This window comes from Halichoerus grypus, chromosome 12, assembly GCF_964656455.1.
Source record: "Halichoerus grypus chromosome 12, mHalGry1.hap1.1, whole genome shotgun sequence".
Taxonomy (NCBI): domain Eukaryota; kingdom Metazoa; phylum Chordata; class Mammalia; order Carnivora; family Phocidae; genus Halichoerus; species Halichoerus grypus.
The window spans coordinates 57949978-57967099 of NC_135723.1; the positions used below are offsets into that span (position 1 = coordinate 57949978).

A 17122-nucleotide genomic window follows, 5' to 3' on the forward strand; every position below is an offset into this window, starting at 1 on the left:
GCCCTAAAGTCCAGCCCCCTCAACCCGGGAGGTGGTCCCTGCAGCAAAGCCTGTGATAATCCGCGCCTCCCCCCCGCCCCCGCCCCCGAGCTCCCGCCAGAATAATCTGTGTAACCTCCCCCTTGCGATTTCCCTCCCCTAATCCTCCCCCCAGCGCTGAGGACTGACTCGGCCCCTTCCGGAAACACCCGAAGCGACTTCTAGTCAACACGTTACACTTCACGCTCCACCAACCTAACCCTGGCCAACGTCTTTGGGAGTCGACCCCTTGGGTTCAAGAGAGGTCTTTGGAGAGGGTGGTCTGGGAGGGGCACTCCTTCTTAGCCCCCAATTCTCCCCATCCAAGTTTCTCTTTACTCCCTCACCCCTAGCGTTTGGAGGCACCCACTTATAGGGGCGAGGAAGTGGGCGGAGCCCGGTTTTGGCGCCAGACGCGGCTGCTGCGAAGCAGAAACGCCTCCGTCTAGAAGATCGGTTACTGTCCTCGCCTCAACTTCCCTCTCCCTCCCCTCCGGGGACCACCAGGCCCCACGCCGCGAACGGTGAGTGCAGCGACGCCGCAGCCTTCCACCTGCCCCGGGCTCGGGTTCCCGGCGGGCGCGGCGCTCGGCCCCTCCCCCCGCCGGGCGCGCGCGCCCGCCTGCCCCGCCCCTCGCGGCCGCCCGGCGTGGGCGGTGCCACCACCACCCCCACCCCCCCTCGAGCTGCTGCCCGGCGCGCAGCTCCCCAGCCCCCTCCTCCTCGGATGTGGCTGGAGCTTGAGGCGCGCAGGGCCGGAGACGCCGCAGACCCGGGACCCGGAGCAGCTCGGAGGCGGTGAAGTCGGTGTCTTTCTTTCTCCCTCTCTCTCTACTCGGTGGTGGTGCTTAAAATACCACCTGCGCCCCAGGGATCCCCCCCACCCAATTCCCTGCTTCCCGCCCTTCCCCGCCCGACCCCGAGTGGGGAGCAGGCGGGAAGCAGCGGAGAGTCGAGCGGAGACCCCGCGGCTGGCCTGGCGCTGGGCCGGCGCCTGGAGTTAGTTGTGGGGGAGGGGGAGAACGAGACTGTTCTCGAGAGGGTAGAGAGCCGTGGCGACAGCCGCCTGATTTCTAGACAAAGCGCATTTCCTTTTCCCCTCCCCCATCCGCGATCAAGATGAGGGGTCCTCCTCCCCCTCACGGCCTCGGTCGGCGACTTGGGCCTCCAGTGAGGGCGGTGCGTTCTCCGGCATCAGTGCGGCCCGCTGTTCCGAGGCTGCGGCGGGCGCTCCGTTACGTGGCTACCGCCGGGTGGGGGACAACGCGGGCCCGGTGGTGCAGTGCCCTTGAGCCCCCGGGCCGCGGCCTTTGTTTCTCCCGGCGGATGGGCTGACCACGAGGCCCGCGCTCCTGGGTGGGGGGCGGGGGCCGGGTGTTTAGGCCTCGCTAAGCAGGGTGGGGCTTACGGGGAACGGATAGAAGAGGTGGTTTGTTTTTTTAAAAGTGGTACGAAATGGGACTGAAGCATCTCGATACGGTTTTTTTCCTTTTTCAGTTTTTAAACTAGTGATTAGAAAGGGGGAGGGTTTCCAAGAAACCAAGTTGGGGTTTTATAGGCGCCTCTTTGGACTGTTAAAGGGTCTAGAGGGGAAATTCACGATAATTTACCGTTGTGATTGTTTGGGTGATCACGTCGAATTTGAACCAAATTATCTGGCCATTTTCTTAAAAATGCTGGGTATAACATAAACGGGACTTATATTGAAAAAAAATTTTGCTATTTTTTCCTTTGTAAAACTGTCTCAGATACCAGCGTACCCAATAAGGTTTTCTAGACCCACTTGGTTAGAGCACTGATGTATTTAGCAAACATAGATCACTAATAACGCAGGATCTCAAATCTGCATCTCTGGATTTGGGTACAAGTTTTACAATATACGATACATAGTGGGGGTTGGAATCCAAACAGAACTTGTGTTTAGCTACCTTTTTTGTGTCGTGCAAACTTCTTTTTAACTGTCATGCATTTTTCTAGTAATAGCTCTTCAAGTCTGCAATAAAAAATGGCCTCCAATAAAACTACATTGGTAAGTTAATGAAAACCTAAAATTTGTAAGGATCTAACTCAAATTTTTTTCCCAAAAATTATAAGTTTGCATCTCTGTGGTTGAGATATTTACATCCACATGTATTTCCCAGTTCCCTGCCCCCCCCCCCCCCCCCCGTGTTGTAATGGGGAGAAATAGAGGCAAAAACGAAATCATTACATTGAGATACTTACTGACCTGGCTGAATAGTGTCTTAATCCATTTAGAGAAACCTAATCTTGGGAGGATAGTACAATGAATTTTACAGAGTATTTTTATCTTGAAATAAAAATAAACTTTTGCAACATGGAAGAATTTTTACAAGCATAAACACCATGCTGTAACGCCCTTGCTCATTGGCGTAACAGTCCCTAAGTCACCCTATAATGAATTCTAGAGAATCCAGGTATTTTCAGTATTGCTCAGTTTAAAGAACCTAGATTGGGACAAAGGTCATTCAGTTACTTTGCTCATGTTGTCCTATTTCGAATTTGATTATTCTAAAATCCATAAAGGTCTTAAATTCAAGTCATTGCCATGTTTTTTTTTTAATACCAAATAAACAAAATCATATATACGTCCAAGAAGGGCAGAAGAGTAGATTTGGATCTTGCGAGCAATTACATTTTTTCTCTCCACTGTCTTAAACCCCAAGTTTGCATTTTTAAACTTCATTAAAAGTTCGATGAATGTGTAAAGACATACATATGTTCGGCCATATCAAGTTACAGATTTTTTGAAAACACTGAAATATTCACATAAAAATAGTGAAATTCAAACTTAATGGTTCTCACAGTAATTCTAATACATTTCATCAATAATTGGAATTGTATTAAAGGTCAGTGTTAACATCTAAATAAAGCGAAACATTGGTTTTTGGTTTGTATATTCTCCCCTTGGGTTTCATACTAAAAAGGCAAGTTTGGTTTTTAATTTTTGCCATCAAGAGGTTGCACGTTTAACTCAAATATTCTGGGAAACGTTGAAATAAATACAAATTCTGTGGCACAAATGATTCCCATCAAAACCATCAATGGAAAAAAACACAAAGCATCTTCTATGCCCCCTCAGGATTGAACTGTCCTTCAAATTCCGTAAGTGGTAGACCAAAGTGTAGATAATTGAATTGACTGTATGACCTGTGACCTTCAGGTACTGGAAAGAGAAGGAACTAGCTGTCCCTGGGACTTTGAGGATGAATAGAGATACAGGAAGCAAACATAGATGCTTCTGTTGCTTTGGCACACAGTTTTGAGAGTCTTCAGTGTCCATAACAAAATGATACTTAATTATCTTACCCTTTGCTAAAGGATCATAAATTGACAACTTTGAAAGTTTTTCTTAATCTTCTAAGAGATGAGGTTTGTTAGTTTAGGTGGGAAAGTGGGTGAGTTTTCTTCTGAAAAGAAAAAGGTGAACACTTACTTGTAACCAGCTTGTGAGTGCCATAGTAAGAACTTCATTTTTTGTGCTGAGGTTTTTTTTTTTTATCTTATTAGTGTTTATTCTTTTCACTTTGTGTTTATTTTTGTTATCCTCTTTATTCTGTTAATCTCTTACTTTCATGAACATAGCTGATTTGTTTATCATTTAGGATCAGTATCGAGTAGGCTACAGTTTTTCTTTTCTCTTGCTACCATTCCTTGTACAGAAGCAAAAAGCACTCCGACTGGTTGCAATACCCAAGTGTCTTGACTAATGAAAATTATAAGAAGAAAGAAAATTATAAGGCCTGATTTGGAGATGGTATCCAACAAAAGCAGATATTTGCTGGGTTATTTTAAATTCCAGAGGATTTTTATTTTTTATATGTGTGTACACCTCTAAATAATTACATAATTTTAATTTTAATGTCCTTTTGCAAGCTTGAGGCACTGCTGTTGTTACTTTTCTGCTTGTATGCTATGGGGAGAGGTGACTTAAATGACTAGGCAATTAAGTTTTTTTTTTTAATAGCACCACTGAAATTATTTTAAAATTAACATAACATTTGAGATTTTCCCCGTTTCGTCTCTTCTAATTAACCATTTCAGTTTTTTGTTTTATCTGCTTTCAGTCTTCATAACATGAGTTATTGGAAAATAGTGGTTTTAGTTTGGTCTTTTGGCTTTTCTCATAGTGTTAACACAAAAAAGAAAATACTAATCTAAAAATTTGTTTAAGGTGAGTTTCGTTGGCTACCATTTTAACCCTTGAGAAACCAAGAAAAGGATTTTCACATTAGAGAATTATTTTGGCCTCTTCAAGTGACAACGTAACTTTGTTCTGTGTGATCTGTAATATTATATACAGAAATTATGGAACAATAATAGTGTCCTTTTTAACCTATTCATGGTCTTAGTTGACTCTACAATTGATCTCAGGATTCTGAACCATGTTTTCATTCTGCACTTACCTCTTTCTGTATAATTGAGACTTTTAACATTGGTGTTTATATTGAGAAAGAGGGTTGTTAGTGTTTGGGGGCTGTAGTTTTTAAATGGGACTATGGTTCACTTAATAAGGTCTCATTAGTATTTACTGTCTTTGTATCATTTTCTAATACTTTGTAGTTGTTTGTTGCTGTGTTGTAGTTAAAAAGAGTGCAAACTCTAGTAAACTTGGTCTTGTAAACTAGGTAAGACATTAGATTTAGAAAAGATAAGAGTATTTTCCAGATAGTGTTTTTGATTGTATTATTTCAGCTGAAAGGGGTGGGTGATAGGTTTGAGCTAAAAGGGAATTAAGTATTCTTTTTGATTATCTGTTGACTTTTATTTTTTCAGAACGTGTCTGCCCTGATATAGAAGTAAAAATATAGGTGTCAGACGCAACGATAATATAAATAATTTAGCCTTTAAAATGTACTCAAAAGTGAAAAAAGAAAAGTTTCTTAAATGTCTCTTTTGTTTTATTTTAGCAAAAAATGGGAAAGAAACAAAATGGAAAGAGTAAAAAAGTAGAAGAGGCAGAGCCTGAAGAATTTGTGGTGGAAAAAGTACTGGACCGACGTGTAGTGAATGGGAAGGTGGAGTATTTCCTGAAGTGGAAGGGATTTACAGAGTAAGGAATCTGGTGCTTCTATTATATGTTTAACTGCACCTAAGTGACATTTAAAATTTGCTTTTAGTCTGGGATTTTTAAAATCCGTTTCCCCATACATTTCTTTTCATTTAAAGACACCTTTATTCCAGGGTACTTTGAGACCTGTTTAAAAAGAGTCCTGTCTTTACCCTACAGTTGTAACCAAGCACATTTGAAATTAGTTGATTGACTTGGAGAGTCAAATTTATAGGCATACAGTTTATTGTGTAATGCATTTTAATGTGGTTAGATATTGTACTAATTAGAGTATCTAATTGACATTGATTTCTTATATACAGAGAACAGTAAAAGTATTGAAGCTATATAAGGTAGACTGGTGGGTGTTGAACAGAAGTGCTTATCATCCAGGACTTCTAGGATGCACTAGGTTTACTGTATCCTAATCTCTTAAGAAGTGGTGTGGGCATTTTTTAAGCTCCTTAGTTCTTTATGTTCCTTGTTAGTAATTGCTCTCATAATTTTTATAATGTTAGCTGTATTGCAAATAACTCATGCAGAAATTCCAGTCTTATATTTAACATTTATCATGTGCTAAATCTGCCTTATACCACAAAAACAGCAAGGCTCTGTGGTCAGTGACTTATTGAAAATGGATAGGTAGAGATAAACAACAGTTTTCTGAGTTTGGTGGAGATGGGGGAGTGTTCTAGTCAAATAATTAGGCTTCGGAATATCTGTTACCTACTACTTGCCCCACCATAGCAATTTGGGAATTACAAGTTGAGTGGAAGATTTAAGGTTCTTTATTTTATTCTTCTAATATCCTTAGTTGAGCTTAAGTATATAGTATAAGTTCATAATTTGCTACTAGAAAAATTTCCTACAGATAGCAGAACAAAGCAAAATAAGTCTGAACTATTTTAAAGTTAGATGTAACCAGTATGCCAAAGAATTGATCACCTTCATGTGATAGTTTTTTTGTTGTTTGTTTTGAAATCTCATGAGACATTAAATGCTGTTTGTCTCTGTCCAGCCCATCAAAATGTTAAGAGACTTAACTCCTTTTCTCCCTCTTTCTCTCAAACTTAAGGCCATTAGTATGGCTGAGAACCTACTATGTGCAGTACAATGTATTAGGTAATACAGAAGTTTGTAATTAAAGTAACACTACAAAATGGAGGCTCTGCTTCAACTCTTTAGTCCTCCTCTATCCTCTGATTCAAGTTTGCCAGTTTTAGCATCTCAGGATATCAGAAGACCCCAAGTTGTAAACAGTACCTTTCTTTTCTATCACTCTAAAATGATTAATTTCATTCTATCTTGTTCTTTAAAGGCTTTTTGGATCAGAGTGCACAAAGTTAACAAGCCTATAGGGCACCTGGCTGGCTTAGTTAGTAAAGCATGTGGTTCTTTGATCTTGGGGGTCGTGAGTTTGAGCTCCACATTGGGCGTAGAGTCTTAAAAAAAAAAGTTAGCAAGCATATCACTAGTGTAGGATTATCTAACATTCACGTTTGGTAATTGATATTCATTTTCTTTCCAGTTCTTCTGAAAAACACATGAAAATAGTCATTTTGGCATTATATCAGGGATTGCCAAACTTTTCCCTTAAAGAATCATGTAGTAAATAAATAATTTAGGTTTTGTGGGCTCTAGATCTCTCACAATTACTCAACTTTGCAAATATAGTACAGAAGCAGCCGTAGACACTACATTAAACAAAGGAGCATGGCTGTGTTCTAATGAATGGGCCCTGATTTCCTATAATTGTCATTTTGAAATTTTTTCCCAATTAAAAATGTGAAAAGCATTTTTAGTTGGCCCAACATACAAAAGCTGGGTTTGACCTTTGGGTTGCCAACCCCTGCTTTTTATCATTGCCCAATCTGAGCACCCAGCAGAAGTTGAAAATACTGCCTCACATATAGAATGCCTTAGAATTTTTGTGTTTTCAAACATGGTGTTGAAGGTCCCAACTAGAGACATAGTCTGACTGATCTGATAAAGTAATTTGGGGTGGGAATAGGGAATCCTCATTTTTAAAAAGCCTTTGCAGAGAGATTCTGAAGTGGGTTGTCTGTGTAACTTGGGAAAATATTAGTTCCAATTATTCTGCCAGAGCAGGTATAGTTAACTTGGAGGTAATACAGCAGACTGCCCACTTACTAGAGGCTAAGAAAACAGACACAGGAAGTATAAGCAGATTTTATCAAAAGAATGGGGATAGGGAGAAGAAGGTAAGTATCTGCAGTACAGCAGACTTTTTTTTAGATATATGTTAAATGAATGTAGATGATGGTGATGAATCATATTTAATTGATTTTTTTTTTTTAACCGAACCCAGTGCTGACAATACTTGGGAACCTGAAGAAAATTTAGATTGTCCAGAGTTAATTGAAGCATTTCTTAATTCTCAAAAAGCTGGTAAAGAAAAAGATGGTACAAAAAGAAAATCTTTATCTGACAGTGAATCTGATGATAGCAAATCAAAGAAGAAAAGAGATGCTGTAAGTATAAAATATTGCCCAGCAGACTGACTTGGTAAAAGGTTGATGGCTTGATTTTTAAAATACATTAAAGATACTTTTAAGAATTCAAATACTTTTTAATGTTTAATATTCAGGACAAAAAGGATAGGGATGATTTAGCCTGCATCATATAAATGTTCAGTAGTAAGTGCTTATACCATTCACATTGTTGTGCTAGTGTTATTTTGAGTAGATTCGTGGATTTGATCCCTGATAAGGTCCATTTCCTGTGATCCAGGACTGGCAGTTTTAAATACAGTGAACACAAAGATTAGATCATTGCAATCCTTTACAATACAGTATAAACAATCCACAAAGCACATCCTGATTATAGACCATTAGTGGCACTGACCACCAGCATGTACTTTCACATGTGATCTTTGTTTTGTCAGAATATTGCCAAGCAACATTTTGATTTTGAAGTATATAATCTTCGGTAATAGAATTTTTTAAATATTTTTTGGTGTGAATTGAGACAGCTGGTTCATTAACTACATGGGTATTTTGACCCAGTCTTTGCTTCACTAATGTGTCCGTGGCTTTGGGCAAAACATACAACTACTTGCTTATACCTTCAGCTCCAAAACAGATTGTCCTATTTACCATGCCTGCTGGCAATTTGGGAAAAGGTCTTGATTCTGAATTAGCATTTGGGCTTGGGAACTAACATTGATAAGGTCTTTGGATTTAAAATTTGATCATCTGAATTAGATGCCAAGTAGTTTACAGATAACCTGTTAAATCTTCATGGCAGGTCTGCTAAGATTATAGGTATTATCCCCATTTTCCAGATGAGAAGCAGAGGTTGACTACAAATTTGGTTCTGGATGCTTTAGCAGCCAAAGCAAAAAGGTAACAGTGTTAAGAATCCATATGCGTTAATTGAAAGTCAACCGTATATTCAGCAGAAGCACTGTTTAATAACAGTAGTTATCCTACACTGAGCTCTTAGAATGTGCCCAGCAGTGTTCTACATAACTTAATTTGCATTTTTTATACTACAAAACGTCCATGAGACAGATAGTATTATCATTCCTGTTTTATAGGGTAATGAACCTGAACCACAGAGAGGTTAACTTGCCCAAAGCCACACAGTAAAGGTTAGAGTCGTCATTCTAACTAACCCAGGTAATCTGACTCCAGAACCTGGGATATTGATAAGAAAGTCTGGTAGGGAGAAGGGATTTCTTAATCTAAGCAGTTCTCAAACTCTTTTGGTCTCAGAACCCCTTTAATACTCTAGAATATTGAGAATCTCGGAGAACTTTTATTTATATGTGTTACAACCATCAATTCTAACTATATCAGAAATTAAAACAAAGTTCTAAAACATTTGTATATTCAGTTAAGAAAAACAAAACCTATTGCATGTTCATAACTTACGAAAAATAACTTTAAATGAAGTGGCATTTTACAGTTTTGCAAATTTTTTCAGTGTCTAGCTTAAGACAGTTCTGCATTTGATTTGCTGTCTTAATGTTGTTTGGTAGAGGCATATGAAGATATTCTGAAGTCAAAGATAAATGAAAGGAGGGGACCTTGCAAGATAAACAGACACCCACTAAAGGTCTCGGATCCCCAGGGATCCTCAGATCACACTTTTAGAACCATTGGTTTATGCTAAGTATTTTTTAAGGTTTCGTACAAGGCAGATCGATTACAATACTGATCAGTCTGAGTTTCAGAGTTTTTACTATTTTGCTATTTGTATTTTGTGTGTGCTTTAAAAATTTGTGGGTAATTTAGACTAATTCCTAAAAGTGATTTGAAATACTAACTTTAAAGAATTTATAATTACTGATGAGTTAGCAGAAATAAAGGGATTAATTTGTGTGCCTACACAGTTCTGTCTTCCGATGTGTTAGGATAAAGAAAGGTATTTATTTTCTTGCCTTGAAATTCAGAATACTTTTAGATACCTGGATTTGTTTTTTCTTGGAAGGTTAATGGAAATTACAATGTGTTTTAGTACTAAATAAGAGTTCTTTCTCCTGTCATTTCTTTTTCACTTTCATTTGAAAGCTATATTTCATGAAAACAAATTGGAAGTTAGTATTATTAGTTTGCAATATGGAAAGTCGGTGAAACATTTATGTAAAGAGTCATTTAACATCTTTTAATCAGGCTGATAAACCAAGAGGCTTTGCCAGAGGTCTTGATCCTGAACGAATAATTGGTGCCACAGACAGCAGTGGAGAATTAATGTTTCTCATGAAATGGTGAGTGTGCAGATGATTGCTATTATATTTTAAAGTAGGAGTAGATTTTTTTTTTTTTAATTTGTGAAGCCTTATCTAGAAAAGGTTTTATAGTTTTCATCATTAGATAGTATCTGCTGAAAGGATGATTCTAGGATTTTTGTAGTTTGGGGGTTTTTGGTTTTGTTTTGTTTTTTTGCTAATTGTGTTTTAAAGCAAAGATTAGCCTGTTTTGGAAAATGTAGTTTTATTGGAACACAGCCACAATTATCTGCTTCTGAAGCACTTAAATATCTTTTGATTGAATTATGATATAAGTGAAAGATTCTCAGTTGGCAAAAACAGTTGAGACTTTTGACTGAACTTTTTTTCCTCACAACAGGAAAGATTCAGATGAGGCAGACTTGGTGCTGGCAAAAGAGGCAAATATGAAGTGTCCTCAGATTGTAATTGCTTTTTATGAAGAGAGACTAACTTGGCATTCTTGTCCAGAAGATGAAGCTCAATAATTGTTTGCGTTGCTTTTTATATATATTTATATATATATATAAAATCTGGGTCTTTGTTTTTTGATTTATTAGTGTGAAGAAATAACATTCTAATGAAAATCAAGTTTGATATGTTTGTTTTGAAGTAGTATTGGGGGAGTTGTTGGGTTTTTTTGCATCTATAGCACTGGTTACTTTGAACAAATAAAAGCTTTCTGTAGTTGCTTCCTTTATCAGAAAAAAATATTTGAGACCATGGTATATTATCCCCCTGCATTAGAGAACACCTTTTCTAAATGTTGGGGGAAATTTCATAGTCGTTACTCAGAATTTGTGTTTAACTCCTATATGCCTGAGGACCATTCTGGGTTTTTTGTTTATTTAGGGGGTTTTTGTGTGTATACTTAAAATACATACATAAATGGTTTTTGTTTTTTTAACATTCACCAAAACAAAAACAGCATTTATAACCATGGATAAGCCCATGTTTCTGGGATGCTATCATTTTTAACAACTTAAGAAATAAATCACTTAAAGTTAAACTGAAGTTTTTCCTGAAGCCTTAACCTTTCAAATTTTTAAATTGGACAATTTAAAAGCAGCAATATCAGAATCCATATTCATATCTACAGTCATAAATGCAAGTTCATTTGCAAGATCCCTAAAAGGAAAATTTTATCACCACCAACAACCTCCCCACCCAAATGACAAAACTAGACAAGTCCTGGTGTGTTTTAATTAGGTAAGCAAAACTTAGTTAAATGTACATTTAAAGGTTCCTTCTAGTGAACCATTTCTTTTCAAGAAGTTGAAATCTCTGTGCTGTATTGACTAAAAGGTCATGATTCATGGAATGTCTAAGACTTTGTTCATGGAAACCAATCATAATCAGATGGTTAGAGATGTTGGCAATTTAGCACCTGCTGGAATAAATGGGTGGACAGACTTTTATAATCCAAATTCTTAACCTGCATGTATTTTCTTTACCCCAACTCGTTCCTGACATGTAGGCTCAGTCTTCTCAGTATTTGAGTTACTGGTTCAGCAGAAACCAGGAAAAACAATAACTTTGTAGTCAGAATGTTATCCAACTGTATATTGTTTACTTTATTGTAAATACTGGTAAACAGTGGTCAATAAATAGTTTTATATTCCTTTATGTGATTAGACTTTTTTTTATCTGATTGTCTTTCTAGTGGGAGTAGAAACACAACCTTAGAATCTTCTTCGTGTTTATAAATAACACTAAAGCATTAGAGTACATGTCTTTGATCTTTTGAGCTGAGGAGTTTCAAACTTACTAGAATATGTATTTCCACAAAAATGAAAATTGGTTTCTTGGGATGCCTAAGAGGAATCTGCTTCATTAAAATGAAATTTTGATACTTAGAATCTAATTTGTTGAAACTTCTGTCTGAAAAACAGTTATGATAGGACTGATTCTGTTGTGATAGACACATTTCTACTAATTTTCAAAATCCATACAGAGAAAAGGAAATCATTTTGCAATATATAAATATTTAATCCTGTTGTACACCTGAAACTGATAGGTTATATGTCAATTTATACCTCAATTAAAAAAATTTTTTTTTAATTCCTACCTATACTAAGCTATTTATTACTTATCTCTTTATATACCTAGCACTGCTCTCAACAATGGGTTCCTACGTGGTACCAAACTCCCTATTGATACCAGAAATTGATGGCCTCCACATTAAACTTTAGTAAGGGCATTTCTGGAAACTATTGTCTACATACTACTTTTATTGCCCCTTATTATTATGTTGTATGTTTCTTATTGGTGCTGTAAAAAATTGCATCAAGCTTAATGGCTTAAAACAACATAAATTTATTACCAGTTCTGGAGGTCAGAACTCTTAATTTGTCTCACTGACCTGAAAAGGTATCAGCAGGGCTGATTCCTTCTCGAGACTCTAATGGCAAAATCTGTTTCCTTGTCTTCTTTTCAGTAGCACAGCCAGCTGCTGTATTAATGGTTCCCCAACTTAACCAACTGCCATAAGTCGGTTAGGTTGTCACTTTTTACTATTAATGTAGCGAATGTTCTTACATATAATGTGTAGTGACACTTAAGTAGATACAGATTCCCATGTACTACTGAAGTCAGGCTTGCAGTGATTTACTCTCCCCATTGGTCACCATTATCCTTTATCCCCACTTGCACTATAAATTTAATAATACTGATCTTAACGGGGAGCCTGGGTGGCTCAGTCGTTAAGCGACTGCCTTCAGCTCAGGTCATGGTCCCAGGGTCCCGGGATCAAGCCCCGCATCAGGCTCCCTGCTCAGCGGGAAGCCTGCTTCTCCCTCTCCCACTCCCCCTGCTTGTGTTCCCTCTCTCGCTGTGTCTTGCTCTGTCAAATAGATAAAATCTTTTAAATAAATAATACTGATTTTTTTTTTTTAGCCAGTCCGATGGTTTTGTGTTTTAATTTGGCATGTCTATGATCTTTTTTGAGCATTCTTTTAATGCTTAATGAATATTTCCATTTCCTTATCTATAAATTGCCAATTTTACAAAAATTTTTAATTGGTGCTTCTTTTTGTAGTGAGAATATTAACACCTAAGTTTTTTGTGTTGCAAATATTTTTTCCCATTGTCTATATTTTGACATGATTTATTGATTGTACCTTTTTTAAAATTTTTATGTGGTCAACTCTTGTCAGTTTTTACACCTTCTGGATTTCCTGTCATGTTTAAAAGTATTTCTCCCATCCTGAAGTTGTATGGATAGTCTTAAATTTTCCTTATTTTCACTGTCATTTTTATAGTAGTCTCTAATCAGATTTTGTTAGATATTGTGATGAAGGTTTCTGATTTTTTTTTTTTTTTTTACCCCAAGATGGACATCAATTCCACTGAGGAAGTGAGATGTGTGGGTAACAAAGTTTGCCTAATCCTATGGATCAAAGAAAACCATATGCCACTATAAAAATGTTAGTCAGCATTTAAAACTGAAGTTTTTCTTTCTCATAAAGGGCCTGAAATCTGTTCAGATACCTGGACAAGTATTGGTGTGGCAAGATCCCTGAGTTTTTAATACCATCGAGAACAGAAGGGAACACTTTGACCTGCAGTTTATTACCATTACCAATAGCTACTTTTGAAACCTCTGAAGTTTTAATAATGTGATTCCTCACTACTCTTTCCCTTCCCTGTGCTTTGCTTTGTGTTTGAAAACAAATTATATATCTTGTTTATAAGCCAGAAATCTGGTTCTTGGTTCTAACAGGACCTGATACTTGATACACTTAGGTGTTAATGTAGTAAACGACATGGATGGTAGTGAAAGGTAAGAAAATCGGTAAGGGGAAGTAGTCCTTTAGGGTAACTGTTAGTATACTATCTTCCTCTTTCAAGTTTGAACCTTAATTAACTAGGCAATGAAGATATATGTTGGAAAGAAAAACATAAGGAAATCATGAGTCTGGGCTTGATTATTATATTTTCCTTTTCTGTTTCACAAAGAACAACTCAGGTTTGTTTTGTCTTAAACACCCCACCCATAGGCTTATGTTGGCTACATTCCCTAGAAGGCTAATGAAGAGAAGTGCTTAATTTTACTTTAAAATTCCTGTGTGTGTGTGTGTGTGTGTGTGTGTGTGTGTGTGTGTGTGTGTGTGTTTTAATGGATAGGGCTGAATGGCTGTCTTAAATTATATTTGATTCTTACAGTATGCATTATTTTTATGTTTTATTAAACCAAAATTGGGTATCAAGCAAAAGAACCTAATATGAAGTGGAATATGAATAATATGTGTATTTGTATGTAACCTATAAGATACATCAACTCTTACGTTCTGATGAATAAATGAATTTGTACCTTTGAATATTCACTGAACAAGAGATATTTTAACAACTTCAAGCTCTTAAAGTTGACTTGATACAATCAAGGAAGTTGATTCTGAATGTAGTATATAATGTGCTATACTTTTCAGATACATGGCAATCCCTAACGTATCTGCTAATAGAGAATAATTAAGGAGGGGATTGAAGGTTGTTGGGTTTTGCGGGGGTGAGGTTTTGTGTGTGTGTGCTAAGAATTTATGTTGAAAAGTCACCTGGAGAAGTGCAAAAATATGAAATCGTATTCATCTGAAGACTTTCATTACAGTTAATGTTTTTGCTATAAAAGCAATGAAAACGTCCATGAGCACATATAAGAGTTTAGTTCCTAAAAGAAATACCTAACAGTTGTTGAATACTGTGCTAAGTGTTTTTCATACTTTTATCTTCCTCAAATGTCATATGTGGGGTAGGTATGATTGACCCCATTTTACAGGTGAAGATACTAGGGCACAAAAAGGTTAAAGAAGGTTAAGGCCATTTGTATGAATTAGGGCATTAGTTGTGGGAATAAAGAGAAGGGGACTGATACGAAGATCAGGTTTTGTCCATTTTAACTGCCAAATATGTGTTTGTAGAATAAAGTGGTTTGGGATATAAGATGAGGTGATGTGGAGGTTGGGAAGAAAGGGATCCAGAGTGACTCCCAAGATTTCATTTCATCTTGTATGAATGAAAATGTCATTTAGTGAGAAAGGGAAGGGAAATAAGTTTGAGGAGGAAGATAAAGTGGCTTTGGACATACTTTCAGGTATTCCTTTGATTACTTTGATTAGTGTATTAGTATACCTACAATGCATACATATTACATAATTTGGCTGAAAGTGCAAGATACCCAACTCAAACTTGCTTTGATAAGGGAAATTGCTCACTGGCCTAGAGACCAAAGAATAATGTGGTTCACAGCACTGGTTCTGGAGTCTGACCCCATGGGTTTGAACCCCAGCTCAGCTATTGCAGTTACTTAGCCTTCAAGCTATGCCTCAGAATTCTCTATAAACCTGGGAGAACCTAATGGTATTTATCTCATGGGATTTTCAGGATTTAAATGAGAAACATGAAAAATACCTAGAGCTGAATGTCCAGTTCTTAATAAGGACCAGTGAAGTCCGTGCCAGTCTCCACTGTACGCCTCAAGATCAATGGGCCCCTGGAGTGGTACAATCCCAAGACTCGCCATCTCTGGCTGTTGGCTCTCTCGAACCAGTCTGTACACATCAAAAACAAGTGCTGGCAGTGCCCAAATCCCCAAGTCTGCCTCTAAAGTGGCACTGGGGTTTTCTCTTCGCTGTCCAAGAGTTCACAAGTTCTGATTGACCTGGCTTGGGTCAGATGCCCTCTCTGGAACTATCAAATATAACCAGATGTGTGGAGAAATATGATTGGATCGATTGCCAGAAGAGTGCTTTCCAGAAAAAGGTGGATGCTTTATATAAACAAAATGTGTAACTAAAGCAAAGAATTTCAGCCAATTCGAAAGCACCTTCTTAAAATACCCTTTGTCCTTGCTTTTTAGAAAACTTCTCATGTGAATATTTTCAGTGGCCTAAAACATCGTAGAACTTCCTATCAACTCTTTCCTTTTTTTCAAATAAGATTGAAATCTGCCCTTTTCCTTAAATTTGAGTGTTGGGGAAAAAATTGACTTAGGAGAGCGGAACAAGAACATTGATATTTAAAGCTGCTCTTGTAGCTCCATGAAAGCATAGAGAATTTTCACTTTTTAAAAATGAAACCTTCTATCCTGATTCAAAAATTCTGCATATAGCTTCCTAAAGGAGGAAAAATAAGGACACTGAAACTAACATTAAGTGACCTTTCATAGCAGCCTTTTTTCTTACATTTATTTCAATGTCTTTAAGGATCAAGCGCAGTGCTATCCACCAACTCCTACCTATTCCCCCTGATGCATTATTTGGATACTGACAACACCCTAATTTAATATCTGGAAGTGGTTGTTCTGGTATAATAAGCTGATATTTTTAGAGCTCCAAAGCCACTTTTGGGTGTCTCAAAGCTCTAATCCATTTTGATGAGCAGTAGGGGAGAAGTGGGAAGAGAAATAAGGGGCAGATATGCAGGAGGAAAGTCTAGACGAGAATGAGCATTGGGGAATTTGAGAATGAGATTAGTAAACCCAAGAAGATACATATTACATTCAGGATCCAGGCCACCACTTAACAAGGATGAGATTAGTAAACCCAAGAAGATACATATTACATTCAGGATCCACGACCACCACTTAACAAGGCATGTTGGTAGTTCAGGAACTGAAACTTTTAGATAGATCCCAAGCTGGACTCCCTTTAAAGTGAATTCATTTCCAGCGTAGTGTCACAATGAGGCTCCTGTTCTACTTTCTCACTCCTTGGGTCTCTGTTTCGCTCTCATGGATATCTGATACCTCTGCACTAGGAAAATTTTCTGAGTACAGTAATAGAAACTTACCTGATGTGCTGAAAGGGATAAAAGCTTGGACGTTTTGCAGTGGGAACGCTGGAGCTTTCTTGCAGTCTCAGAGCGGCAACACAAGGGGAAACCCCCTTTTACCCTGAAATCCCACTTGTTCTCCCCAGAAAGTCAGGCTCAGCAAGTTTCTAGCACCAGACATTACATCTACTAATCAGAGAGGATTCTTAAATTACACTGCACTCTTATTTTATCATACATAGGATACTCAGCTCTCTGCAGGTGCTTGTTATGCAAATGAGGGCAGAGAAGGACTCAACCTTTGTTTTCTCCCTCTTCGAAAATGTAGGGGGCATTGGGGCAAGTATTTGTCTTTTTCACTAGTGTATCCCTGGCACCTAGAAGAGGGCAATGGAGGAAGGGAGGGCCCTGGATTTAAATTTGGGCTTTAATAATAGTGTTTCTACCACTCAAAACTCCCAATAGGATCTGCCTAAAGAAGATCAAACCTCTTGGGGAGATGGGCGCCTGGGTGTCTCAGTAAAGTGCCTGCCTTCAGC

At 38.0% G+C, this 17122-nt stretch overlaps 1 protein-coding gene across 2 annotated transcripts; it reads left to right on the plus strand.

The window, feature by feature from the left end:
• The first annotated feature begins 176 nt into the window (after positions 1 to 176).
• On the plus strand, positions 177 to 11444 carry CBX3 (chromobox 3). 2 transcript variants are annotated; one of them, XM_036082223.2, is made up of 7 exons: positions 177 to 283; positions 372 to 542; positions 1996 to 2047; positions 4947 to 5089; positions 7416 to 7578; positions 9724 to 9818; positions 10180 to 11444. In XM_036082223.2, exons 3-7 carry the CDS (start codon positions 2024 to 2026, stop codon positions 10304 to 10306), a joined length of 552 nt encoding a protein of 183 aa, XP_035938116.1. In that variant the 5' UTR covers positions 177 to 283; positions 372 to 542; positions 1996 to 2023; the 3' UTR covers positions 10307 to 11444. The 2 variants fall into 2 exon arrangements, with proteins under 2 accessions (XP_035938116.1, XP_035938115.1); XM_036082222.2 differs by lacking the exons at positions 177 to 283; positions 372 to 542 and adding an exon at positions 663 to 821.
• The last annotated feature ends 5678 nt before the right edge of the window (positions 11445 to 17122 follow it).